Raw genomic sequence first — 26,688 nt, forward strand, 5'->3', positions numbered from 1 at the left:
CTTGCTCTGTCGCCCAGGCTGGAGTGCAATACTGCAGCCTCAAACTCCTGGGCTCAAGAGATCCTCCCACCTCAGCCTCCTGAGTAGCTGGGACTATAGGTGGGCACCTCTACACCTGGCTATTTTTTTATTTTTTGCAGCAACGGGGTCTCACTATGTTGCTCAGGCTGGTCTCAAACGCCTATCTTCAAGTGCTCCTCCCATCTCAGCCTCCCAAAGTGCTGGGATTACAGATGTTAGCTACCATGCCAGGCCCAAGGTAAAAGATTTTAAGGAACACATGTTAGTGAACAATTAAGCAAGATTTGCTTCACTGCAGACTTACGCCAGATGTTATTTCCAGAAGATCAGTTGTACAGGGGGGTGTGGATTTTCACTTTTGCTTAATACATTGGATATTATCTGAATGTGCTATCAGAAAACTGCATTGCTTTTATGATAAAAAGTAAAACGAAGAAAGAAAACAAAATTGGTCAAGGACAAAGCTAGAATTCCATCTCATTGTGAACAAACACTTGTCCACCACCCGTTGGCTCCACAGCTGAACAAAACAGGCAGTCTGAGGTGTGGTTTTATTAACCTTCCCAATACTCATTGCTGCTAAATCAACTTAAACTATGTGACCCGGTTAACACAAAGAGCCAGTGGAAGTAAATGCTTTAAAAAGACAGGGAGATATAAAACCTGGGGTAAATGTTTAACATGCCATACACAGGGCCCCAGCCACATTCCATCAGCAGCTGCGTGTTTGGCCTTCAAGTTTCCAGGGAAGTACCTGGCTCTTCACACTCTTTGCCTTCAGCCGGGAACCCCACTAAGCAAGAGGTCCTGGAAGGCATCCGAGTCATAAATAGAGAAAGTGACAAAGAGTAATCAATATAATAGCTACCATTACTGGCTGCCTTATTTGTGCTCAGTTTACACTAAATACCTTTTGCTGTTATCTTAGTCATTAAAATAAAAGAGTAGAAGAGACAGTACCAGCAAACTTCCACTTACCTTGTATAGTAGGCCATTCTCGCCTTGCTATAAAGAAATATCTGAGACTGGGTAATTTATAAAGAAAAGAGGTTTAATTGTCTCGTGGTTCTGTGAGCTGTACAGGAAGCATAGCAGCATCTGCTTGACTTCTGAAGAGGCCTCAGGAAACTTACAATCGTGGAGAAGGTGAACGGGGAGCAGGTGTGTCCCATGGGGAAAGCAGGAGTAGGTGTGGGGAAGTGGCACACACTTTTAAACAACCAGATCTCATGAGAACTCACTATCGTGAGGACAGCATCAAGCATTCATGAGAAATCCACCCACATGATCCAATCATCTCCCACCAGGCCCCACCTCCAACATTGGGGATTACAATTGCACATGATATTTGGGCGGGGACACATATACAAACTCTGTCACCTTGTATTGGACAGAATTAAGGCACTAGTATATAATTCAGGGTTCTTGGTTACAGGCAACAGAGTCTACTCTAGCTGGTTTAGACCAGGAATTTCTTCAGATGTACAGATACTGCCTTGAGTCATTGGAAGGACAGAAGAAATAGATTCTAGACTGAACTCTGAAAGTCACCATAGAATCGGACCATCATGGGAGCTACTACCTCATCCACAACCAGGAAGTTGCTGAATTAAGAGGCCACATTCTCCAACAGGAAGTTAGTGCCACAGTCCTCAGCTCTTGAGCCATGCCACATCGGCCAAAACCAGTCAACAACTCAGTCAGAAGGCCACCCCCACAACAGACCATGCCATATCTGCTGAGACCCTGGCCAGCAAGATTCTCAGTACTCTCCTATCTCTCCTCACTTAATTCATTCCCAAAATCTCAGGATCCTGTCTCCACGTGACTTTGTTCTGAATCAAGTATAAATAATAAAACTTAAATCCCATCTGAAACCTCAGCTTCAAGAGACTCTGGTGTGTTGAATAATAGAGATTTCCAGTCTCTACAGTAGAGGCAGGCAAGAGAGAAAGATGTTGAAATAGAGGTTGAGTACGCCAAACCATTGGATTAGCCACAGTTGCTCTGGAAAGCTGGGGCATTCAGTGTATCGTTGGCCACCCTTTCCCTCCCTCATCTTCAGGCATCCAGTGCACATATATTATCTCATTTTTTCCTCAGCTCTACCTTTCAACGAATTATTATTATACCCACTTTATAGATAAGGAAACTGAGGCTTATAAAGTTTAAATAATGTGCAAGAAGGTAACAGACTCAAGGTTTGAACCAAGATCCACTTTGCTATTCTTACATGGTAGAATTTATATATGTGTTTTGCTGAAACTGATCATTCAACAATAGCAGCCTCTCTCTATTCTCAATTCCCTTTATCCTGGCTGTGATTCACTGGCTTTCCAAATGGCTGAATAGGCTGGGACTCTTCCACCTCCAAACCTTTGCTCCAGCAATTTTCTTAATTACTTGAGTTCCTTTATCCTGTGGGCCACCGAGAAGCCATTTGTGCCAGGCTCTCTGGGTGCAGAAAGGAGGAAGGATTTATCCATCAGCTTGGATCCACAGTTCATCAGAGAATCACTCCATGAGAGATCATTGTCCTTTCCCCCACATCTGACCACGCAGATCTCAGCCATCCTTTAAGGCCTAGATCCAAAACTACCTCTCCCCAAGGACTTCACCAGTCTCCCTGGCAAAGGCCGACCTTCACTGAGACTCCCCTGCCTTGTGTCTGTATCTCCCTTCAAACATTTCCCAGATGCAACTTACATAATTGCCCCTTCTATAGTATAACTTCCTTAAAGACAAGAACAATGACATTGATCTCTGTGCCCCTTAAATCTCCCGGCACAGTGCATGTGTGTGGTAAGGATTCACTAGATGAATAATAAATAAATGAATGAATAAATTTCCCTACTGAGGTGCTCTCTTCTTTAACATATTGGAGAATCTGTATCTGGGTAATTACAAATCAATTGCTCCAGACTCCTAGTGCTTTTAATTAGCAAGATTTTTCTTTATCTCAGCAGTCCCCAACCTTCTTGGCACCAGAGACCAGTTTCATGGAAGATAATTTTTCCACGGACAGACAGGGGTAGGAGATGGTTTGGGGATGATTCAAGCGATTACATTTATTGTGCACTTTGTATTATTATTGCATTATAATATATAATGAAATACTTATACCACTCACCATAATGTAGAATCAGTGAGAGCCCTGAGCTTGTTTTCTTGCAACTAGACTGTCCCATCTGGGGGTGATGAGAGACAGTGACAGATCATCAGGCATTAGATTCTCACATGGAGCACGCAACCTAGATCCCTTGCATGCACAGTTCACAATAGTTCACAATAGAATAGCATTCTCAATTCACTTCTGTGAGAATCTAATGCTACTGCTGATCTGACAGAAGGCAGAGCTCAGGTGGTAATGCGAGTGATAGGGAACGGCTGTAAATACAGATGAAGCTTCTTCTCTTGCTCGCCCACTGCTCACCTCCTGCTGTAGCATGGACTGGTACCAGTCCATGGCCTGGAGATTGGGAACCCCTGCCTTATCTTTTTTTCCCATATTTAGTGAGACCTCATCAGTTGTTAAGGCCCAGGTATTTATCTTCCCTTAAAATACATATGTTGAAACCTAATCCTCAATGTGATAGCATAGGAGGTAGAGATGTTGGAATGTGATTATGTCATGAGGGTGTAGCCCTTATGAATGGGATTAGTGCCCTTGTAAGAAGCTGAAGAAACCACAGTTGTCTCCCTTCCACCATGTGAGGACTCAGCTAGATGGTGCCATCTATGAACCAGGAAGCAGACTCTCACCAGAAAACAAACCTGCCTTGATCTTGGCCTTCCCAGCCTACAGAAATAAATGTGTTGTTTGTAAGTTACCCAACTAATGGTATTTTGTTATAGAAGCCCACATGGACTATCAGTTAATGTACATAGAATAATTTTTACCTATTTATTGGTTTTGTGGTTTCTAATATTTTTTTTAATGAAATTAAAAAAAAAGAGAGAGAATAATGTCTGTCTTTGGAGTTCAAATGAGTTTTTTTTCTTTGGAACAACTATGATAGGACACTTTTTACAGTAGTGCAGGCATTTACCATAAGTAACAATTCATCAGACCAAAAAAGGCGGAATAAATCATGAAAGTAAAAGTATCAAGGAGTCTCCATACTCTACATGTAATCCATTCAATTTCCTGCTAAAGTAGAATTTCTTCCATTTGTGTCAATCCTTTGGGATCAGCCTACAGCAACAGTCTCCTCAGTTTCTTCTAGAAACTTCCCAGTTTAGAACCCCAAAAGAGTGGCCAGCAGTCACCAAGGCAGGTTCTCTCCTGTGTGTAGTTAATGAGACTGGTAGGCCAGCCGCTTCTTCCTGGTTGCCATGGAAATGACCAGGCCACTGGCCCTCTGAAGACGGAAAAGAACAGCAAGTGCAAGACCACGCATTCCACCCTGGCTTGCAGATTAAACCAGCTGTCAAGCCAGGGTGAAGGATCCGTGGCCAGGCAGAGGTCTGTGGAGTGGAGAGGCGAGGCCTCACGGTGGAACTCTCAGATGTAAGTAATTTCTCTGTTCTTCTTTTTTAAAAAGTATGTCTAGTCTGACAGTTTTTAAGAGCTTCAGAATTTCTGCTGCATGGCAGGAACTGTGACGGTTGGAAGAACCATTGTCAGGGTCACTTTCTTGTTACATTTGCATTTCCTGAACATAATGTACATGTATGAGTGGCTTTCACTATGAAACACTTTTTTAGGCTTCCAGGCATATGAATTCCTCTTTACTGAGATCCTGCCTTTAAAATGAAAGATTTTCAGTGCATTAGGCAAAGAATGAAATGGTCTTCTCATTTAAACCCTAAAAAGATAAACTCACTTAAGGCTAATATAACAGATAGCTCCTTGAAATCTTGTCTCTGTTTTAAAACATCTGGCTAGACTTTTCCATTAGTCTTCAATGCTAAATAACAATTAAGGAAAAGAGATATGATATCTCTTTTCCTTATTGTGATCCCAAACAAAGAAAAGTGGGAACTCCCAAAACACCGGCTGATACTGTTTCTTTGCTCTGTTTTATCTTTTAATAATATTATATTCACTGCCTATTTACACACCAGGCTTTATAGAGTTTGCTGATTAGAAAACAAAGAAAGAAAAGAAAGTAAGCTAAGATGAGCATTAACATTTGGATTGGATAGTTCGCGTTTTTAAAAAATTGGTCTTTTATTCAAAAGTGAAAAAGCATGATAAATAATGCAGCAAAAGGCAAGATGAGGAGGGGGATGTTTTAATTCAAAATGAGTAGAACATATACAGTCTTGCATATATTTCTTTGTTTAATAAGCATATTTTGGAAAGCTTTTAGCAAAAAGTATGTTGGTGTATACTGAGGACAGGAAATGTTTCAAAAACATTGTGCATAATATTTATAAAAAACCCATCCTTAAAAAATACCCAAAAAAAGACCTCATTTGTTTGAAAATTTTTTTACTGAAAAGAGCCATCCTTGAGAAGTCTTTTGCCTTTTTTTAGACTAAATAATGCAATATGTTTGGAAGGAAAAAAAAGACTTTTCATTACTTTTTTTTTTTTTGACAGAAATTGGGCATTTTCTGAAAATAACAGTTTCAATAAAGTATTTATGGAAATGAGTGCTTTTCAAGAGCTGACTTGGATTTCTCATCTTTCTTTTCCACACTGATATTTTTCACTGCTTAAAGCTGCTACATTATCAGCTTTTAAAATTCAGTGCCCAGTGGCTTGTGTCCGTGTCTGTGGGAGCTAGTAGGTCAATAGGCCCCAGTGGGAAGAATAGGCAGGCCTCACAGTTCTGTGGGCATGGGACCAAGGGGCAGCTGTGCAAAGCTGTGGTTGTGAACCCCAGTGATGCAATTAACTGAGTGTCTACCAAGTCACTCAAGGGGAAAGCCTGAAGGATTTGCACTCATTGCCTAATTCAGTCTCTCAAGGACTGTGTCAAGTAGAAAAGTACAGTAGCCACATATTTTAGTTAGGACTTCCCAGTGGCTCACTCTCTGAGAATTCGTTGTCCCACATTCCATACCTATGTTAGCAGAAGCAGCACTCTGCTCATATTGTCCTCTATTCTGATTATGAACTTAAGAACCGAGATTTCTTTCTTATGGTTCTGGAGACTGGGAATTCCAAGGTCAAGGGGCCTGCATCTGGCAAGGGCATTCTTGCTGTTTCATCCCATGGTGGAAGGTGGAAGGGCAAGAGAGCATGTGCACACACATAAGAGAGACAGAGAGAAAGGGGGTCAAATTCATCCTTTTATTTGAAACCTATTCCCATGGTGACCAACCCACTCCTCAATAACAGCATTAATCCATTCATGAAGGCACCGCCCTCTTAAAGGTCACCTCTTAAAGCTCACCTCTTAAAGCTCCCACTTCTCAACACTGTTGCACTGGGGATTAAGTTTCCAACACATGAACTTTAGGAAACATATTCAAATCATAGCATTTAGCATGAGGGTTCTATACACATATAGGTTAAAGGCCACATCATCTAGTAATAGAATACAATGCATGGAATCTCACTTGAATAGGCCCAAGACCCTGGGGTAGGAAATAGCACTGTAATTTCCACCATGACTCTTCAGAGTATAGTTGGCTGTCTGGGTTCAAATTTTAGCCATTATTAACTAGTTCTGTGACCTTGGACAAGTTATTTAACCTCCCATTGTATCCTGTGTATCATTTCCTGATATGAAAATGGGACCATATGCGGTGGCTCATGCTTGTAACCCCAGCACTTTGAGAGGCTGTGGTGGGTGGATCACTTGAGGTCAGGAGTTCGAGACCAGCCTGGCCAAAATGGCGAAACCCAGTCTCTACTAAAAATACAAAAATTAGCTGGGCATGGTGGTGTACCACCTATAATGCCAACTACTCGGGAGGTTGAGGCAGGAGAATCGCTTGAATCCGGGATGCAGAGGTTGCAGTGAGCTGAGATAGTGCCACTGCACTCCAGCCTGGGTGACAGACTGAGACTCTGTCTAAAAAAAAAAGGGGGGGGACCATAATATCTACCTGTAGGATTACAGAAAGGATTAAATAACATAAAACACGTGAGACACTTAACAGTACCTGGCACAAAAGAAACACTCATTAGATCTTACTATTAGTGAATAAAAATATGGATAATTCCTGATTTCATTCAATTTTCAATATACAACATACATATATCACATTTTATATTTTAAAGTACATTGCTTCTTTATCAATGACAATTTGCTGTATTTAGCTAGCTTAGCCTTGGGAACACAGGGCTGAGGAACAGTGAATTACTGATACAGTAACATTTCTCATAGGAGTCTGAACTTTCTCAGGAATCAGGAGCTGTGTATTTGGCATGTTAAGTTGGAGATGTCTACTAGACATTCAGAAAGAGCTATCAGATGCAATGTGGGACATGTGAGCATGATGCACTCAGGAGCTAGAGACAGATCTCAGTTCACCATCAGCATCTAAGTGGTATTTAACTTCACAGAACAGCATGCAGGCACCAAGAGAGTGGACGCACATACAGAAGACAGCCATGCACTGAGCTGGGGACACGCAACAATAACAGGTAAGAAGATCAGGGCCAGGCGCAGTGGTTCATGCCTGTAATCCCAGCACTTTGGGAGACCGAGGCAGGCGGATCACCAGGTCAGGAGATTGAGACCATCCTAGCTAACACAGTGAAACCCCGTCTGCACTAAAAAAAAAAAATAATAATAATAATGCAAAAAAAATTAGCCGGGCGTGGTGGCGGGCGCCTGTAGTCCCAGCTAGTCTGGAGGCTGAGGCAGGAGAATGGCGTGAACCCGGGAGGTGGAGCTTGCAGTGAGCCGAGATCACACCATTGCACTCCAGCCTGGGCGACAGAGCGAGACTCCATCTCAAAAAAAAAAAAAGATCAAATGCCAGCCGAAAGACTGGGAAGGAGTGGCCATTGAAGGAGCCAGAAAACCAGGAGAATGTGACATCATGGAGGAACAGAAAGCTATTCACTCAAAAAGAAGGGAGGAGGCAACTAAGTCAGATGCTCGTGGGAAGTCAAACAAAATGACCAGGAAATTAATCACTGGATTTGGTATGGGGGTGGTAGGATTCACTATGAACCTGATGAGAATGGTTGCAATAGAATGATCACAGCAAAAGTCTGGTTTTTTGGAGTGGCTTAAAAATCTAACACAACTAGGTACTAGGCTCTGTGTGATAACAGATTGGCTTACAAAAGCTCTTTTTTTTTTTTAAATTTATCTTACAATAGACTGATATTGCACTCTAAGAAAAGTAGGTTTGAGTCAAACAAGAACTGTCACCTATTCCCCCAGCCTAATAAAATGTCATGAAAGAGGAGAGATTTGAAGACAGTATAAGAGATGAAGGTAGCAGCCGGGCGCGGTGGCTCACGCTTGTAATCCCAGCACTTTGGGAGGCCGAGGCGGGCGGATCACGAGGTCAGGAGATCGAGACCACGGTGAAACCCCGTCTCTACTAAAAATACAAAAAATTAGCCGGGTGTGGTGGCGGGTGCCTGTAGTCCTAGCTACTCGGAGAGGCTGAGGCAGGAGAATGGCGTGAACCGAGATTGCGCCGCTGCACTCCAGCCTGGGCGACAGAGCAAGACTCCGTCTCAAAAAAAAAAAAAAAAAAAAAAAAGAGATGAAGGTAGTTTCTTAGTGGACAAGAAACAGAAATCATCCCCAAACACAGAGGGCAACATAAGCAGCATGAGACGAATGCGGTCCAGATTGGAGAATAAGAAAACACAATGGGGGCAGGCGCAGTGGCTCATGCCTGTAATCCCCACACTTTGGGCGGTGGGAAGATCTCTTGAGGCCAGAAGTTGTAGATCAGCCTGAGCACTACAGTGAGTCTATGTCTCTACAAAAAATTTTAAACATTAGCCAGTGGTACGCACCTATAGTCCTAGCTACTCAGGAGGCTGAGGTTGGGAGGCTTGCTTGAGCCCAGAAGTTCAAGGTGACAGTGAGCTACTGCACTCCAGCCTGGGTGACAGAGAAAGACCTTGTCTCAAAAAAGGAAAGAAAGAAAGAGAGAGAGAAAGGAAGAGAGGAAAAAGAAAGAAAGAGGAAAGAAAGAAAGAAGGAAAGAAAGAAAGAAAGAAAGAAAAAGAGAGAAAGAAAGAGAGAAGGAAGGAAGGAAGGAAGGAAGGAGAGAGGGAAGGAAGGAGAGAGGGAGGGAGGGAAAGAAGAAAGAAAGAAGAAAAAGAAAGAAAGAGAAAGAGAGGGAGGGAGGGAGGGAAGGAAGGGAGGGAAAGAAGAAAGAAAAAAAGAAAGAACAACGAAAGCCCAGTGAGACATCATACACACACATACACACACACACACACACACACACACGCAGCCCTCGAGGCTTGTCCCCACAACATGCCGTGGTGCCTCTCCTTTCCCAGTTTTGATCCACTTCCCATAAAAGGATTACCTCACATTTGCATCTCTGAAATGCCTGGTCTCTGGGTCATTAAAAAAAAAAACAAAAAAAGAATCTTCTCTGTGGCCAGGAGGTCTGAAGAATTCATTTGGAGTTGTGCCTAGACACTATTTCATGGGCACCCGGTTTAGCCCAAATCGTGATGCCAGATTATCTACTGGAGCTCTGCTGCTGTCACAAAACTAATCTTCAAAGAGTCATCAATGAGATCAGGATTCACTCTTTTTAAATAAAATTCTTATTTTGCAATAGTTTTAGGTTTACAGAAAAATCGTGAAGATAATAGAGAGTTCTTATATAGAGTTAACATCTTACATTAGTATGATACATTTGTCACAATTAATGAACCAGTATTGACACATTATTATGATAAAATAAAGTCCAAACATTATTCGGATGTCCTTAGATTTTACTCATTGTCCTTTTTTTTTGTCCCAGGATCCCATCCAGGATCCCACATTACCTTTAGTCATCATTCCCAGGAGGCATTTTAAAACTCTGAAAAATCTTTCAAGAAAGAAACAAGGTTTAAATGTTCATTGGTTCCAATATTTGTAACTAAAGCCAGCAAAGGAAATTTTAATTCTTATTTTTGTCCAAACTGGAATGGTCGGAACTATAGCTTGAACACAGTTGAAAGGAAGAAAGCCCAAAGCCTACATCTTAAGGAAATAGTGCAGGTACTTTACGGGAATATAAGAAGGGCACGACTGTAAGTCCAAGATCTGAATTCCCTTTTATTGTTCTGGAAGCAGGTAATTAAAATAGTAAAGGTCTGCCAGCCTTTTTTTTTGTTTTTTTCTCTCATCTCCTAGCAAACGGATTAGTGTCTGACTCATTTTCCTTGGCAACCTCACACTCACATAATACTGGCCCAGTAATTTAAGCAAAGCTCTCCCTGAGTTAGCTTTGAAAGATTGGACTCTGAAAGGTTAGGTCGTGGGGGAGTTTTGCAGCAACGGCTGTTGTAATCTCTCAACCAAGAGCAATTAGGGGAATGGCTTCATGATGCTCACAAACATCTGTGAGACCAAAATATACTAACTCTACTCATGTTTTCCTTCGCCCCTCGGAGGGTGTGTGGCATAAGATGGAAGGGCAGTGATTGGAGGCCTGACTTGGGACTCACAGTCTCCATTCTATCCAAGTGTATTTCACCCTTCATCCTCATCAGATTCACAGGAAAGTTGTAAGGCAACCAGGAACCTAGATTAGGCCTTTTGGTAAAGTCACAGGAGGTTGGAGGTGCCTCCTGGGATTTTGCCAGATGTCATTCAGTGGCTTTCAAGAATGATGCACAGCTAGGCCATAAGAGAGTAAGCTCAAATTCCCACCCTGTCACCCATACACAGAAACTCATTCTGGTTTCTCTGCCATGGCTAGGCCATACAATGAAAGTCGCTGAAGAAGATGAATTTTGCTTGCTGATTTGATAACACTCGACAATCCTAGGAGGTAAAAGGCAAAAGAGGGGCTGGGCTCACACCTGTAATCCCAGCACTTTGGGAGGCTGAGGCAGGTGGATCACCTGAGGTCGGGAGTTCGAGACCAGCCTGACCAACATAGAGGAACCCTGTCTCTACTAAAAATTAGCCGGGTATGGTGGTACATGCCTGTAATCCCAGCTACTTGGGAGGCTGAGGCAGGAGAATCACTTGAACCCGGGAGGCGGAGGTTGTGGTGAGCCAAGATCAAGCCATTGCACTCCAACCTGGGCAATAAGAGCAAAACTCTGCCTCAAAAAACAAACAAACAAAAAAGGCATAAGAGGGAATCAAGGATCAATAACATGCCTCATTGGCTTAGTCAATGTAGGGACTCATTTGGATAATATAAATAGTTGTGCAGTGCTCCTATGTGCTGGGCCCTGTGCTAAGGACTGGGGAAACCGCGATCAGCAAGAAGGCATCAGAAACCTGACCCCCTGATATGGTTTGGCTGTGTCCCCACTCAAATCTCATCTTGAATTGTAGCTCTCATCATTCCCTCATGCTGTGGGAGGGACACAGTGGGAGATTATTGAATCATGGGGGTGGTTTCCGCAATGACGTTCTTGTGGTAGTGAATAAGTCTCGCAAGATCTGATGGCTTTATAAGGGGAAACCCCTTTCACTTGGCTCTCACTCTTCTCTTGTCTGCCACCATGTGAGACACGACTCACTTTCCACCATGATTGTGAGGCCTCCCCAGCCATGTGGGACTGAGTTCATTAAATCTCTTTCTTTTGTAAATTACCCAGGTTCGGGTATGTCTTTATCAGCAGCATGAAAATGGACTAATAAAACCCCACAGTAAACCAACAAGGAAGCCCCGCATCCAGGCAGCAAATTAGTGGGTGAAATTAATACCCAGCTGAGCTCAGTGCTTTCCAAATAAAATATCTACTTTTCAGTCAGTTCTTACTCAGCTTCTAAGCTCCTGAGCACTTTAGTCTATTTCTATGATTCAATCAATTTAATCTCAAACAAGTAATCCAGTTAATACCTGAAGAGCTCCTGGATTCACCAGCCAGCGGGCACAGATAAAGTTAAGTGAACACGAATAGCTTGTATTCTGCTGGCTCGTGCTCCCACCTACCTGATACAGGTCCTTGCCTCCTCCCACCACTATGTCTACAAAATAGAATTTCCTCCAGGTGCTTCTTTGAGTTCCCAGGAGTCTTGCCTATGCTCACAATGGTCCTTTCATCTGCTTCTGTCCCCAGCCCCCACTGGATGCTGACTGTCCCTTGCCTTGGTCATGGGGCTCCCTGTTGCTTGATGACCAGGGAGCAACATCCAGGGGTGGCCCCAGTCTGTTCTTGAGAAAGGGTCAAATGGTGCTATCTGTCCCTCATTCCTCACTGTGCTAGAGCTGAGCTGTACTCAGTACAGAAGTGGAGAAAATGCTTCTGTCCATCACTCAATGTTGCCCTTTCTTGCCTGGGCAGGGGGCCACTTGTGCCTCACATCTCAGAATTCTTAAAAGCACTTCTTGCAGCCTCTGCTTGCTACCTGACCGGACTCAGCCTCAGGCATACGTTTGGGCTGGAAAGACACAAATGCCACTGTCCCATCCCTCTGCTCTTCCCTGCCCTGGGCCCTCCCATATCGTCTTCGCTCTCCTTCAACAATTCCACGTATGCAATTAACCACCTGAAGATGGTTCCCCCTCAACTCATAAGACGTATCCAGATGTATCCATCTGGGCTTGGCTGGGTCCAACATAGTGTGACTATTCTATGGGAGCATTGAGCTTGGTATTTTAGGAGAATAGTTACCAATGATCCAGGCTAATGAGAGGAATAAACCACATAATGTAATTAGCAAACACTGCAGGGCTGTGAATACAGAAGGGCTGGTTTGGTCCACAAGGATGGTTTGATGTGGTGGTTTGGTTTCCTCGTCGTCTCTGTATTCATTTCCTATTGCTGCTATAAAAAATTTCTACAACTTGGCCAGGCGCAGTGGCTTATACCTGTAATCCCAGCACTTTCGGAGGCTGAGGCAGGCAGATTACTTGAGGTCAGGAGTTTGAGACCAGCCTGGCCAACATGGTGAAACCCCATTTCTACTAAAAATATAAAATTAAGCCTGGTATGGTGGCACACACCTGTAATCCCAGCTATTCAGGAGGCTGAGGCAGGAGAATTGCTTGAACACATGATGCAAAGATTGCAGTGAGCCAAGATCATGCCACTGCACTCCACACTCCAGCCTGGGTGACAGAGCAGGACTCTATCTCAAAAAAAAAAAAAATCTACAATTTTAATGGCTTAAAACAACGTATCTATGTTATTTTATGCTTCTGGAGATCAGAAGTTCAAAACCAGTCTGACCAGGCTACTGTGAGGGTGTCAGTAGGCCTGGTTCCTTCTGGAGACTCCAGGGGAAAATCTGTTCCTTGCCTCTTTCAGGTCCTAGAGGCTGCTGGCATTCCTTGGCTTGTAGCCACATTGCTCCAATCTCTGCTTCAGTTGTCATATTGCCTTCTTCTTATAAGGACCCTGTTGATTACATTGGGCCCACCCAGATAATCTAGGGTCATCTCCTTATCTCAAGTTTCTTAATTTAATCACGTCTGTAGAGGCCTTATGGCCATGTAAGGTAACGTATTCACAGGACCAGGGATTAGGACACAGGCACCTTTAGGGACCATTATTTGACCTACTATAACATCCATTAGGCACAGTTGGAGATCAGAAATAAAGTGTTTTGATCACATCCCATATTCCTGCTGTTCCTTTAAACATTTCATACACATTTAAGTTAGTAGAAATGGGAATCAGATAATTAATTTCTATTTTCCAGACTAGCTCACTAATAATTTCAGGACCTCACAATCCTCAGAATTTACAGGAGGACGTTTGTAAATCTGATTGGATTCATTACAGGAAAAATCATGCAGAGAGACATTTTTGTTTTATGCTGTGCCTGTTCTCTGTCTAGTCAAATGTTTGATACAAGTAATGCATTAAATGAACCAGTTACTTTAGATTTCTTTGGGGTGGCTTTTGGGATGCCCTCACAGAGCATGGTAATATATTTGTTACCACTATGACTCTGATATTACAAAATATGAATGTCTATGAATAGTACTATGTATATTGTAGTATGCCTATGAGTACTTATGAGTACTACAATATACATAACACTATAGAACTATTCAGGCTGGGTGCAGTGGCTCATGCCTATAATCCTAGCAACTTGGGAGGCCAAGGCAGGAGAATCACTTGAGCCTGGGAGTTTAAGACCAGCCTGGACAACATAGTGAGACTCCATCTCTAAACAAAATAAATAAATAATATAGTACAATTTATATATATATATATATATATAATCACATGCATCTACTTTGCTTTTGCAACCTGTGTGGTTGGATTATTATCCTGTGCCATGTCAAGAGAAATAAGACTCAGACAGGTTCTCTGACTGATCCAACTATATACTAGTGAGTTCAACATGAACAGTCACAAAAATATTTTAAAGTGTGTCCTCTCAAAACCCAAACTGAATACTTGAAGCTAATTTTGCCTGCATAATTCCAACTTATGGAGACATGAATTTACTTCATATTTTTCTAGATGAGCAAATATATCAGATGATAGCATATAGTTTAGCTCCTACTATAGAAACCCAATGAGATTCCAATCACATCAGAATTACTGGGAACTCATTTCCTGCCCCACACAATGAACTGTGTAAACCACAATGAAAGGGAAGTGATCTTCACCCACAGAGACTGCACAGAACGGTGACTTCAGCATTAGATCCTTGCAAGGGCCTGTGAAAATTCAGTGGCTCGTACCAAGGATGAGGATGTGCTGTTGTGGAATGTGAAGAAGAAATAAAAGACAACACATATCACAGTAAGAAAACATTGGGGAGGGACCCAAATTAGTTTTCAACTTCATAAGCTTTGAAATAGTAAACAACAAAGATATCATTCCCTTTTCAAATATCATCTTACATAGTGTTTATCTCTAACCTATCTCCTGCAGTGCATTCGTGGAACAAAGCCAAAGAAAAGAAAAATGCTAAAAATCCCTTTTTTCAAGAGCATTTCAAGGTCCTACATCTAAAGCCCTCACACAGTGCCTGTGTGGGCATCTCATCCACATAACAGAATAGCCAACACCCCTCCTTGACCTCAACAGGAAGAGGGCTTGCACAGCCCTGGACAAGTGGGCAGTGGACCTGAGAACAGGTGACCACTTGTTTCTGGAGCCCAGGGTGGAGTCTCCACCCCACACTCCTCCCATACTTTCTGTTTGATCCTTGCTATCTCTCTAATAAGGAACAAGGTAGCCATAAGGCTTACAGTGCAAATACCCTTGGACAAGAATGTGTTGGTTTAAATTCCGATTAAGGCCTAACCAACTGGTATCAGATCCCAATCTGTGAGCGGGTTTTCAGCACTGGCTTCTGGAAAGAAAAGAATGGATGATCAAGGAATTAAGAGGAAGGCACATCAAGGGGAACTGGGGATTGGAGAGCTACTCCACCTACTCCATAGCTTGCTGTAACTAGCCCTTACTAGCAGCTAGGCTTGCTGTCAGTCTGATGAAGCCACCCAGAGGCTCCTAACTCTGAGAAAATGAGCTATGTTTTTCTTGTGGCTGTCAGGGCTCACAGTGGATGTCTCAGGGAGTGGCGTTCCCAGGCAAGCTGTGTTGGGATGCTAAGAATGAGGCAGCGATGGGAGGCTGAGGCAGGAGAATTGCTTGAGCCTAGGAGTGGGAGGTTGCAGTGAGCCGAGATCGTGCCACTGCACTCCAGCCTGGGAGACAGAGCGAGACGAATGCTTTGCTGTGCTGCCCACTGGGCTCTCCTGCTCCCTGTACCTCTGGTTCCCTCCCAGAGGTTCTAGCAGGTGTCCTGACTGCATGCTCATAGGAGGAAGACAGCCTCATCCTCATCACCACCTTCTCAATCCTACATTCTTGGTCCTCTCCATCCCCTTGAGGATTCCAGATATTGAAACAGATTTATCCAAAGAGCCTGGAGTTAGAAGGAGTCAACAAATGGAGAGATGGAAATCACTGAGGAAAACACAAAAGGAAACTATTTAGAATTCACTGTCCTGACTCTAGTGTTTTCTCCCCAGATTCAGTCTCTCCCTGGCAACCTAGGTTACCTTCCTTAAACAAGATCTAAGTAGATGTCTCCTGCTTCAGACCTTTACCATCTCATTTTTTGTCTCTTGCAGGAGCCTCCAAAGAGGGAGATTACCTCACAGGAGGTTTGCAAGCCAAGCTAGTGGGGTAGAGCTGAAAATATTCAAACTTTTATTTTTATTTATTTTTCATCTCAAATTTTTAAAAATGCTACTGTTTGTGTACTGTTGATAATACAGATGATATGTAAGCATGGTAATATGTGAATGGCCTTTATAAATTAACAGATACACCTATTGGGGAGGGTTTTAAAATCATTTATTGATGGGGTGATGATCAGAAGAGTTTGGAGACCAAGTAACTGCCAGCATAAAGTCCAAATCCCTTAGCTTGACCAGCAAGGTCCTGTCTAACCCTGTCTTCCTGCCTACATCCCCAGCCTCATGGACCTCCAGACGTCTTATACCTGCTCTAAACATACTAAGGACTTTAGTCATTCTGACATCTGTGCCAATGACTCTTATATCTGCACTGTCACGCCTTTCCTAACCTGAACCTCTTCTCTGCCTGGTCCAAAGAGCACATCCTTTGGGAGTCTTTCCATTTCTTCCTTACCACCACTCCATCTGCATCTTTTTTTTTTTTTTTCTTTTGCGATGAGTTTCACTCTTATTGCCCAGGCTGGAGTGCAATGGCGCAATCTCGGCTCACTGCAACCTCCGCCTCCCAGGTTCAAGCGATTCTGCTGCCTCAGCTTCCTGAGTAGCTGGGATTACAGGCGCCCACCCCACGCCCAGCTAATTTTTTGTATTTTCAGTAGAGACAGGGTTTCACCATGTTGGCTAGGCTGGTCTCAAACTCCTGACCTCAGATGATCTGCCCACCTTGGCTTCCCAAAGTGCTGGGATTACAGGCGTCAGCCACTGTGCCTGGCCTCCATCTGCATCTTTAAGAACTACCAATCACATTGTCTTATAATTAGTTGCCCAGTTGTTTGTTCTCAGAGTACATTCCAAGTTCTCTGGGCAAACTTCAAGTCCCTTGAGGGCATGGATGATATCTTCTTCATTTTTGCTTCCCCATGACTTAGGCCATTTGCCTGGCATCCAATAAATGTCCTCTAAGTGTTGATTTCTCATTTTCTTTTGAGAAAAGAGGATGTAAAAATCCTAAGTTGCAAAGCAATATTAGCACCTGCTGTATTGTACCCAGCTAGCAGGGTAGGCCAGCTGCTTTGACGAACTTCAAGATATCAGTGGCTTAGAGTAATTGAGATCTGTTCCTCCCTTACATCACAGACTAATGCCATTAAGGGGGAAGAGGGGTGTGCTGTCTTCCATACAATCATTCAGGGATTCAGCCTTTTGTCTACAGTTCTGCCATCTTCTAGGGCCGTTGGTTCCTTCGTGGAATCTTCCACCATATTCCATTGGCCAGAACTCAACCACATGGCACCACTTCACTACCAGAAGCTCAGAAATAAAGTCCAACAGTGTGCCAAAGAAGGAGAAGAGAACATGGCATTCATGGGGACTAGAAGTCTCTGATATACCTAGGTTGTAAGACGCAATAAGTAGCTTGATGCAACCATGACAAAAACTCAGGGGATGTCTATGCATCCAAATTTTTCAGTCAAGTTGCTAAAAACCGTGCATGATTTGTTTTTTTTTGTTTTATTTTTTTGAGACAGAGTCTCACTCTGGAGTGCAATGGCGCGATCTCGGCTCACTGCAACCTCTTCCTCCTGGGTTCAAGCGATTATTCTGCCTCAGCCTCCTGAGTAGCTGGGATTACAGGAACGCGCCACCATGCCCAGCTAATTTTTGTATTTTTAGTAAAGACAGGGTTTCACCATGTTGGTCAGGCTGGTCTCGAACTCCTGACCTTGTGATCTACCCGCTGGGCCTCCCAGAGTGCTGGGATTACCGGTGTGAGCCACCACACCCAGCCTATGTGCATAATTATTAAATATTTGAGCCTTTGTGCATGATTATTAAATATTTGAGCCTTTAAATCATTGGACATGTTTAAAAACCAGAGCTACTATTCAGAATCAGTTTGAGTATTATTTTTGTATTGCAGCTGAAGAAATCTTAATAACAATACTAGCAACTAGCTGCATAAAGACAGAGGGTTCTGAACTGAGGAGATACAGACATCAGTTACTTCAAAACAAATTCCACACAGATTCCTTCTCAATCTAGGATTACACCCAACATTTTGATAATGTTTATACTTGGCTTCAAAAGGAATGTTTCAAACTTGACTAGTTCTGTTTATAAGAAGATATTACTAGTAAGGAGATATTGTGTCAGTGGGAGGACAGCATTTGGAGCATTTGCCCAAAACAGATTTGAAATGTCATAAATAATGATGTTCTGAGCTCTATAGTCCTAACACGAAAGACAAACAACTAATTATGGAAGAATCAAATGACATTCTCCAAATCCTTATAGCAATTAAAAATCAAAAGCAATTTAAAAACGTAATTTGGAAGTGAGCTTAATTTGAAATCAAAAGTGGTTTTTATTTTATTATTTGAGATAGAGTCTCATTCACTCTGTCACCCAGGCTGGAGTGCAGTGGTGCGATCTCAGATCACGGCAACCTCCACCTCCCAGGTTCAAGGAATTCTCGTGCCTCAGCCTCCTGAGTAGCTGGCATTATAGGTGTGCACCACAACACCTGGCTAATTTTTGTATTTTTAGTAGAGACAGGGTTTCCCCATGTTGGCCAGGCCGGTCTTGAACACCTGACCTCAAATGATCTGCCCCCCTCAGCCTACCAAAGTGCTGGGATTACAGGTGCGAACCACCATGCCTGGCTGTGATTTTTATTTTTAAAGTGGAAATGCAATTAGGGGAAAGACTCAAGAGAAGAAACTGTGAAAGGCTCAAAAGTCAGAAGCTGAGGAGATACCCTGGCAAGAAGCCGTCTCAAGTATAGATCTGAGTTATGGCTCTGGGGTTAAAGCCAGAAGAAAGCTAGGGCCCGGGCACCCCAAGGAACACACTGTGAAGCCAGGACTTGGAGAAGTAAGCAGGGCTATTGCTCACAAATGCAGTCCCCAAAGTGTGTCCCTGCAAAAATCCTTGAAGATTCTTGGGAGGTAAAATCGAGGGGCCCTCCAGTAAAGGAGCCAATTTGAAATTCTGAATATATCCCACAAAGTCAGACATATATCTCCACTCTTAGGGGGCATTTTATCAAAGTGGTGCTTTAGTGTTTGCTGAGACTGAGAGGAGTAGAGTTGCAATGCTCACCCATGCTCATCCTATGGGTCTTGTGGGCACCAACCTTTCTGACTGCCTACCTGGCCCTTTTCTGATAGCGCCTCCTGATTTCCCTTTGCAGAACCATCCTTCTACCCTCTCAGTCCACTCTTTGCAGTGTGGCTGATCCCATTCATTGGCCCCTGAGCCGAGCATACGACTCAGGAGACCAATGTATTTTTGCCTCCTAATATTTATTTATTTACTTATTTGGTTATTTATTTCATTATTATTATTATTTTATTTTTTGGTTGCAAAGTCTCACTCTGTCACGCAGGTTGGAGTGCAGTGGCACAATTTCAGCTCACTGCAACCTCCACCTCCCAGGTTCAAGTGATTCTCCTGCCTCAGCCTCCCTGTAGCTGGGATTACAGGCACATGCCACCCCGCCTGGCTAATTTTTGTATTTTTGGTAGAGATGGGGTTTCACCTTGACGGCCAGACTAATCTCAAACTCCTGAGCTCAAGCAGTCTGCCCCTCTTGGTCTTCCAAATGCTGGGATTACAGGCCTGAGCCACTGTGCCCAGCCATATTTAGTTATTCATTAGAGATGGAGTCTTGTTCTGTCATCTAGGCTGGAGTGCAGTGATAGAATCATAGCTCACTGCAGCCTCAAAGGGCCTAAGAGTTCAAAGCCCAGTGAAATCACAGCTCACAAGGGGTACTTGAGAGAAACTAGGGGAGGAAGGTTTAAGACACAGTCTCCAGCAGAATGGGCTGTCATGAACCCGTGGAGTAAGAATTGGGGTTAGGTCATGAGGAGAACAGGTGCCTTTTCATATCATCCCACCCTCTGTCAGTCACCCTAGGCAAGAAGCCATCCAGAGAGACTCTGAGGCCAGGGACTGAGTGTGCTCGCACACCTTGCCCTGAACCTGCACTTGTGTCCCTCTTTCTGCCTGTGCAGCCATAGCAGATACCACCACAGTGTGGCTTAAACAACACCGAATTCTCAGACTCAAGTGATCCTTCTGCTTCAGCCTCCCGAGTAGCTGGGACTATAGGTGCACACCATCATGCCCAACTAATTTATTTTATTTGTAGAGATTATGTCTCACAATGTTGGCTGGGCTGGTCTTGAACTCCTGGCTTCCCACAATCCTCCTACCTCGGCCTCCCAAAGTGCTGGGGTTACAGATATGAGCCATCACACCCAGCAGCCTGGTGCTAAAGAGAGTTTTTTTCTGTTTTTGTTTTTTTTTTCCTTGAGAGGTTGCTCAGCTGATAGAAAGTAAACCTGGATTTACTAGTGACCATCTTGTCCCCAGAAGGAGTGATCTTATCTGGGAATAAAGCCCACAAATGAGAAAGAATAACTGAAAAATGGACAGACATTTCTGACAACCTTTTTTGAGTAGCTGGATCAAGCCATGCCTGAAATCCTTCCTTAATTTTTCAAATAAGTGAGCAGATTTTTTTTTTATCCAAGTCAGTCTTAATTGGATTTCTATAGCTAGCAGTTAAAAGAGTTTGAGTACACTGACATTTGGTAAACTATGTTTTTTCATTCATTCAATGAAATTTGTTGAGTCCTTGCTATGTGCTAGGCACTGTGCGGGAAATTGAGAATATAAAGCCCAAAAACTGCTCTCTCAAGGTCTTTACCCCAGTGAAAGAGAACCTTGAACTAATAATCACGGTACAGCCGAGTGCAGTGGCTCATGCCTGTAATCCCAGCACTTTGGGAGGCCAAGGTGGGCGGATCACCCTGAGGTCAGGAGTTCAAGACCAGCCTGGCCAACATGGCAAAACCCCATTTCTACTATAAATACAAAAATTAGTCGGGTATGATGGTGCGCGCCTGTAATCTCAGCTACTCAGGAGGCTGAGACAAGACAATCGTTGGAACCCGGGAGGCAGAGCTTGCAGTGAGCTGAAATTGCACCACTGAACTGCAGCCTGGGCGACTCCATCTCAAAAGAGAAAAAAGAAATTCATGGTAGACTGAAGGAGGAAAATTTCCAACTGGCATTTCTGTGGCAGCCTCCATAAACGGGTTACCAAGGGTATTTGCCCCACTTGGTGCCCTCTTAGTGAGCCTTCCGCCACTAGGCATGTGTTTTTGTTCTGGCCTTTGGGCTTCCTAATGTCCAGGAGGCAGGGACCATCCTGAGGTCTAGCCAGGGCCTTACTGTTGGGAAGTTGCTCCCAAATTCTTCTGGGAACTTCTTGTCCCACATGTTCCAGCAAACCAATATCCTTTTCTCTTCTGATCTCTTTTCCTCTTCCACGGCTGCCTCTGAACAGGATCAGCACCTGAAAGAGGGAGGCAGCCACTTTTCTCACTAGGTACGGGCTGATGAATAGACCTCTCCCCTCTTTTTTCTTTTAAGGTTAGGGTCAGGGTGGGCCAACAGTATTGACAGCATTCCTGGTTCTGGGATGACAGGGTTACCGGGACACGAAGTCCCAGAGGCCTCCAGTGGAATCTGGGACAGCTGATTGTCTAAAATTATCTTGTAATTAATAAATTATTCACCGTTCCTCACTAAGGGGGGTAGACACGCCCACATTCTAACACTGCTTAAGACTGTTAAGCCTCTTGTTCAGGGAGAACTCTTGTTCTCCACGTTTCTCAAAGCTCTTTCTTTCATGACAAAATGTACCTATTAATACATTTAATAAGAATCCTTTAAGGATATCCTGTGCCAACTTCAAAATAGACACAAAGCACTATAAACCGCCTTATCCAGTCCCCCACGTCGAATCTCTCTCTCTCTCTCTGCTATGTTCTCATAGCCGCCTATATGTTCAGTACAGTGCATCTCAGTTCAGCCTTACTGGTCTTTTTCCTTTGAGGATAAATCCTGGAGGATAGGATCCAGGTCTTTTATATCTTTGTTTCTTCTGCTTGGCCTAAGCCAGGGCCTGGCACACGGCCCAGGCTGGGCCCTGCCTAACTCCTGTGTTTGCCCCCTCCTCTCGCCTCCTCCCCACTGCTATAGCCTCTCCATCCTCACATGCGGGATGGGCCTGGCTTTGGGCTCTGACACCCCAGCCCACCGGAAGCAGAATCAATTTCATTAGAACATAAGTTCTATGAGGACTGGGCCCCAGGTTGTCTTGTTCTGAGTTGTACCCCCATAGCTAGCAGAGGGCATGCCACCTAGTAATCTTCCAATAAGCATTAGTTGAAGGAAGGAAGGAAGGAAGGAAGGAAGGAAGGAAGGAAGGAAGGAAGGAAGAGAGGGAGGGAGGGAGGGAGGGAGGGATGAATGCATGAATACAGTCACAATTGCCGTGAATCAATGTCTCACCCTCTGTTCAAGTTTACGTGGCAGAGCTTACTTCTATCCTCCTGGCATTCCAGCCATGGAGTTGTGGCTTGTGCCTCCTGTCTGTCTACCTGATTCCTGGCATTTTTAGCCTTGATTCCTTTGGATTTCTAATTGCCTGTGGCCTCGTCTTACACCCTAATTGCTGCTTGTCTGCCTAGCCTCTTTCCTGTTGTCACCGTACTCTTTGGACACATGTTGAGCTCTTCAGACTGACCCTTCCATCTGTTGCTCCCTGGCCCTTAGTGTAGTGGCCCTGCCAGTAGCTCTGGGCCCTCCCACTCAGAGGTCGCATGCCAAGTATCCCACCACACCCATGGAGCTTAGCGAATGGAGATGGACTGAATTGTATTGTTTGGTTTCTCTCTTCAGTCATTGGGGGAATGTTATTACTTCCGCCAAACTGAAATGTGGTACACTCTGCCATAATGCTCATCTCATCTCATTCCAATCACACCACAAAGGAGGATCCTGCATCTGTCATATGCCAGACACTGTAGGGCTTTTCCCCCAAAACTGGACATTGGTGTTGCTCTTTAAATTACTCATGCATCCCTACCTCATTTAGATTTTTTAGAAGTTCTTATATATGGTTTTGTTTTGGAGCCCTGCAATAAATTGACAAGATCAGTTCATAAATTTCTTCTGGCATAAGAGTAGCTAAGTCAAAATAATTGTGATTAATCGGTGGGTGATTAGTCTTTTTGTTGTCTATTACCACAGTTACCTAGGTACATTTGTAAGAGGCCCTGAAAAGGATGAACGGACTCACAAACAGATGAATATGGTGGGGATGGGAGGCATGTTTATCTACTTAGAAATTAAAGCTTACCATTAACTAAATGCTTCATTGGTATTCATGCTATGTTGTGTAATAGGTAGCGCTTGGATAGCTGAATCCAACAAAGAAGTGTTTGTCTCCTGAATTCCAGGAAGTCAGATATTGAGGGGGAGGAAAGCATGGGCATGTTCAGGGGTTTGTGGGCGCTTCATACTCGTAACTGGATGTTTGGAGAATGTGCTCTCTCAGCTCCAAATCCCTGCTCGTAGATAGGATGCGGTAGGTCTCCTCTCTGGCATCTGCTCTGGCATCGCTCTGGCTGTGTTGTTGGCATGTTGGTCTCACTGTCAGCCAACATCACTGGGAGTTTTACACCTCAGATGAGCAGAGCTCAAAGGTTTGGCTGCTGTCTCTGGATGAGGTGCTGAGAAAAGAGCTTGCCCAGTGCCTGGGCTGCAAACATTGCCTGCAGCTCAGGAAAAAGTTATTAGAACGGCAAGAAAGAAATGTTTACAACTTGTTTTTTCTGGGGTTCCTTTTCCATGAGCTGTGTATTTCAAATGAAAGGTTGTGATAAAGCTGCCTGTTTTCTTTCAGGTGAGTTCCAACAAATTGGTTCACAAAGAGGGGGGATAAACACGCTGGCCCACGCTGGGCAAGCATGGCACCACCTCCCAGGCACTGTCTCCTTCTGATCAGCGTTCTGGGAGTCTTTGCACTTAACTGCTTCACCAAAGGTCAGAAGAACAGCACGCTCATCTTCACAAAGGAAAACACCATTCGGAACTGCAGCTGTTCTGCGGACATCCGGGATTGTGACTACAGTTTGGCCAACCTGATGTGCAGCTGTAAAACCATCCTGCCCCTTGCGGTGGAGCGAACCAGCTACAATGGCCATCTGACCATCTGGTTCACGGACACATCTGCGCTGGGCCACCTGCTGAACTTCACGCTGGTCCAAGACCTGAAGCTTTCCCTGTGCAGCACCAACACTCTCCCCACTGAATACCTGGCTATTTGTGGTCTGAAGAGGCTGCGCATCAACATGGAGGCCAAGCATCCCTTCCCAGAGCAGAGCTTACTCATCCATAGCAGTGAGGACAGTGACTCCAGAGAGAAGCCCATGTGGTTACACAAAGTCTGGCAGCCATGTATGTATATCTCATTCTTAGATATGGCTCTTTTCAACAGGGACTCGTCCTTAAAATCCTATAGTATTGAAAATGTTACCAGCATTGCCAACAACTTTCCTGACTTTTCTTACTTTAAAACCTTCCCAATGCCAAGCAACAAAAGCTATGTTGTCACATTTATCTACTAACATAATAACTGTGTCCAGCTGCCTGGAACTTTGACAAACGATGAATAATTTGCAGAAGGAATATGGAAATAAGGCCATGAGATAGGTATCCCTACCCACAACTGTGCCTCTCTCTGCAGGCTCCATTTGCAACACAGCCACACATACCAATAACCAGCTCTCTGTTCTGCTCTGTGCCCAACTGAGAGAACACATTTGAAAAACAAAAGAAAAAGAAACCAAAAAACCAACTTGATTCCGTCCAGGGACATGTCTTGGGAACCAGCTAGGCTTGGTCCTGCAACTAGAAGGCTGCAGGGAAATGTCCCGTCAGAAATGGAGAAAGCAATACACCCTAGAGACTGCTTAATGGAGCTCCTCCTAGGAGATGACCCCCAAGAAACATATCTTCTTTCAAAATACTGCCTTAATTTTTTTCTGTTTCATTTTGTGAAATTGCTTGGAATTCCCCTAAGTAGAGAATAATCAATTTCAGAGGTTTGGGAACTGTGAGTTTTATAAAATGGTCGGGCGCAGTGGCTCACACCTGTAATCCCAGCACTTTGGGAGGCCGAGGCGGGCAGATCACCTGAGGTCGGGAGTTCAAGACCAGCCTGACCAACATGGAGAAATCCCATCTCTACTAAAAATACAAAATTAGCCAGGCATGGTGGCACATGCCTGTAATCCCAGCTACTCGGGAGGCTGAGCAGGAGAATCGCTTGAACCTGGGAGGCGGAGGTTGCAGTGAGCCAAAATCGTGCCACTGCACTCTATACTCCAGCCTGGGTGACAGAGTCAGAGATCACACCATTGCACTCCAGCCTGGGCAACAAGAGTGAAACTCCATCTCAAAAATAAATAAATAAATAAATAAATAATTAGGTTCTCTTAAACTGATCTTTTCTAAGTACCTTGCTAAGAATAGATGCACTGAGAAATAAGAGGTTGGAGACTGTGTTTGTTGGGGTGGAGGTACCACAGGCATGGATAGGGTGAGACTTTAGGACCAAATGGGGGGACCAGGGTTCCAGAGAGAGGGATGCAGAAGTGAAAATTGGAGGATACAAAACGCATTTGCATCTATCTCAAAATTTTGCTTAGAGCACAGCCTAACTGCAAGGAAAGTTCTTCACTTCTAGTCTTTCACATTCTTTTCCTTTTCTTTCTTTGCATGGTCTGTCTTTGCCCCCCCTATACCATTTCACCAATTTCTTTTCTCATTTTCATCTTCTTTCTCCTTCTCCTTTTCCTCTTGCTCCAAAAATCAGAACTTAGATGAATACCATTCGAGCTATGTGTAACTACATTAGGGGCTAGCCTGGGAATTTACTCACCACTTACAACATTATTTCTATTGTTAAAAGTGCTCAAATTATTAACAGATAATTAATAAAAAAAAAGTCTAAGGCTCAGTCCATTTGGAAGGTTAAGATTGCAAAGTGAAGGCATTTTATATGACATGGTTAACACAAAATGATTTTATGTGTGCTGATAAAAGGAATCAAAGCAACATACTTTTGAAAAAATTAAATGGATTCATTACTGTACAAAGAAAATTTTCCCTCATAGAAACGCAACTTGCCTTTAAAGTGGACTGTAAAGAATCCATGGCTTGGGAGGCCGAGGCGGGCAGATCACCTGAGGTCGGGAGTTCGAGACCAGCCTGACCAACATGGAGAAACCCTGTCTCTACTAAAAATACAAAATAAGCCAGGCGTGGTGGTGCATGCCTGTAATCCCAGCTACTCGGGAGGCTGAGGCAGGAGAATCACTTGAACCTGTGAGGCGGAGGTTGCAGTGAGCCAAGATTGCGCCACTGCACTCCAGCCTGGGCAACAAGAGCGAAACTCCATCTCAAAAAAAAAAAAAGAAAAGAAAAAAGAATCCACTGCAATTGTGATACAAATGTCTAAACCTTGAGTGGAATGAATTTGCAACATTATTGCATTCATGATACCATAATGATAAGAAATAGTCCATGACTTAACAGGATGTCCTGGGGCTGATGACTTTAGATCAC

The 26,688-nt window shown here is 43.8% G+C and overlaps 1 protein-coding gene and 1 long non-coding RNA gene across 2 annotated transcripts in view; one reads left to right on the forward strand and one right to left on the reverse strand.

The window, feature by feature from the left end:
- LOC129482932 (uncharacterized) overlaps nucleotides 1–26,688 on the reverse strand; it is a 130,958-nt gene that overhangs the window by 84,125 nt on the left and 20,145 nt on the right. The window lies entirely within an intron of this gene.
- Nucleotides 4,436–25,678, forward strand: EPCIP (exosomal polycystin 1 interacting protein). The gene is made up of 3 exons (XM_063639360.1): nucleotides 4,436–4,531; nucleotides 7,487–7,567; nucleotides 23,963–25,678. The coding sequence occupies exon 3, from the start codon at nucleotides 24,027–24,029 to the stop codon at nucleotides 24,684–24,686; it is 660 nt and encodes a 219-aa protein (XP_063495430.1). The 5' UTR covers nucleotides 4,436–4,531; nucleotides 7,487–7,567; nucleotides 23,963–24,026; the 3' UTR covers nucleotides 24,687–25,678.

The sequence above is a fragment of the Symphalangus syndactylus genome, chromosome 5 (assembly GCF_028878055.3).
Source record: "Symphalangus syndactylus isolate Jambi chromosome 5, NHGRI_mSymSyn1-v2.1_pri, whole genome shotgun sequence".
Taxonomy (NCBI): domain Eukaryota; kingdom Metazoa; phylum Chordata; class Mammalia; order Primates; family Hylobatidae; genus Symphalangus; species Symphalangus syndactylus.

Coding starts and splice junctions, on each gene's coding strand:
- EPCIP (XM_063639360.1), top strand. CDS start 24,027: ATGGCACCACCTCCCAGGCACTGTCTCCTTCTGATCAGCGTTCTGGGA.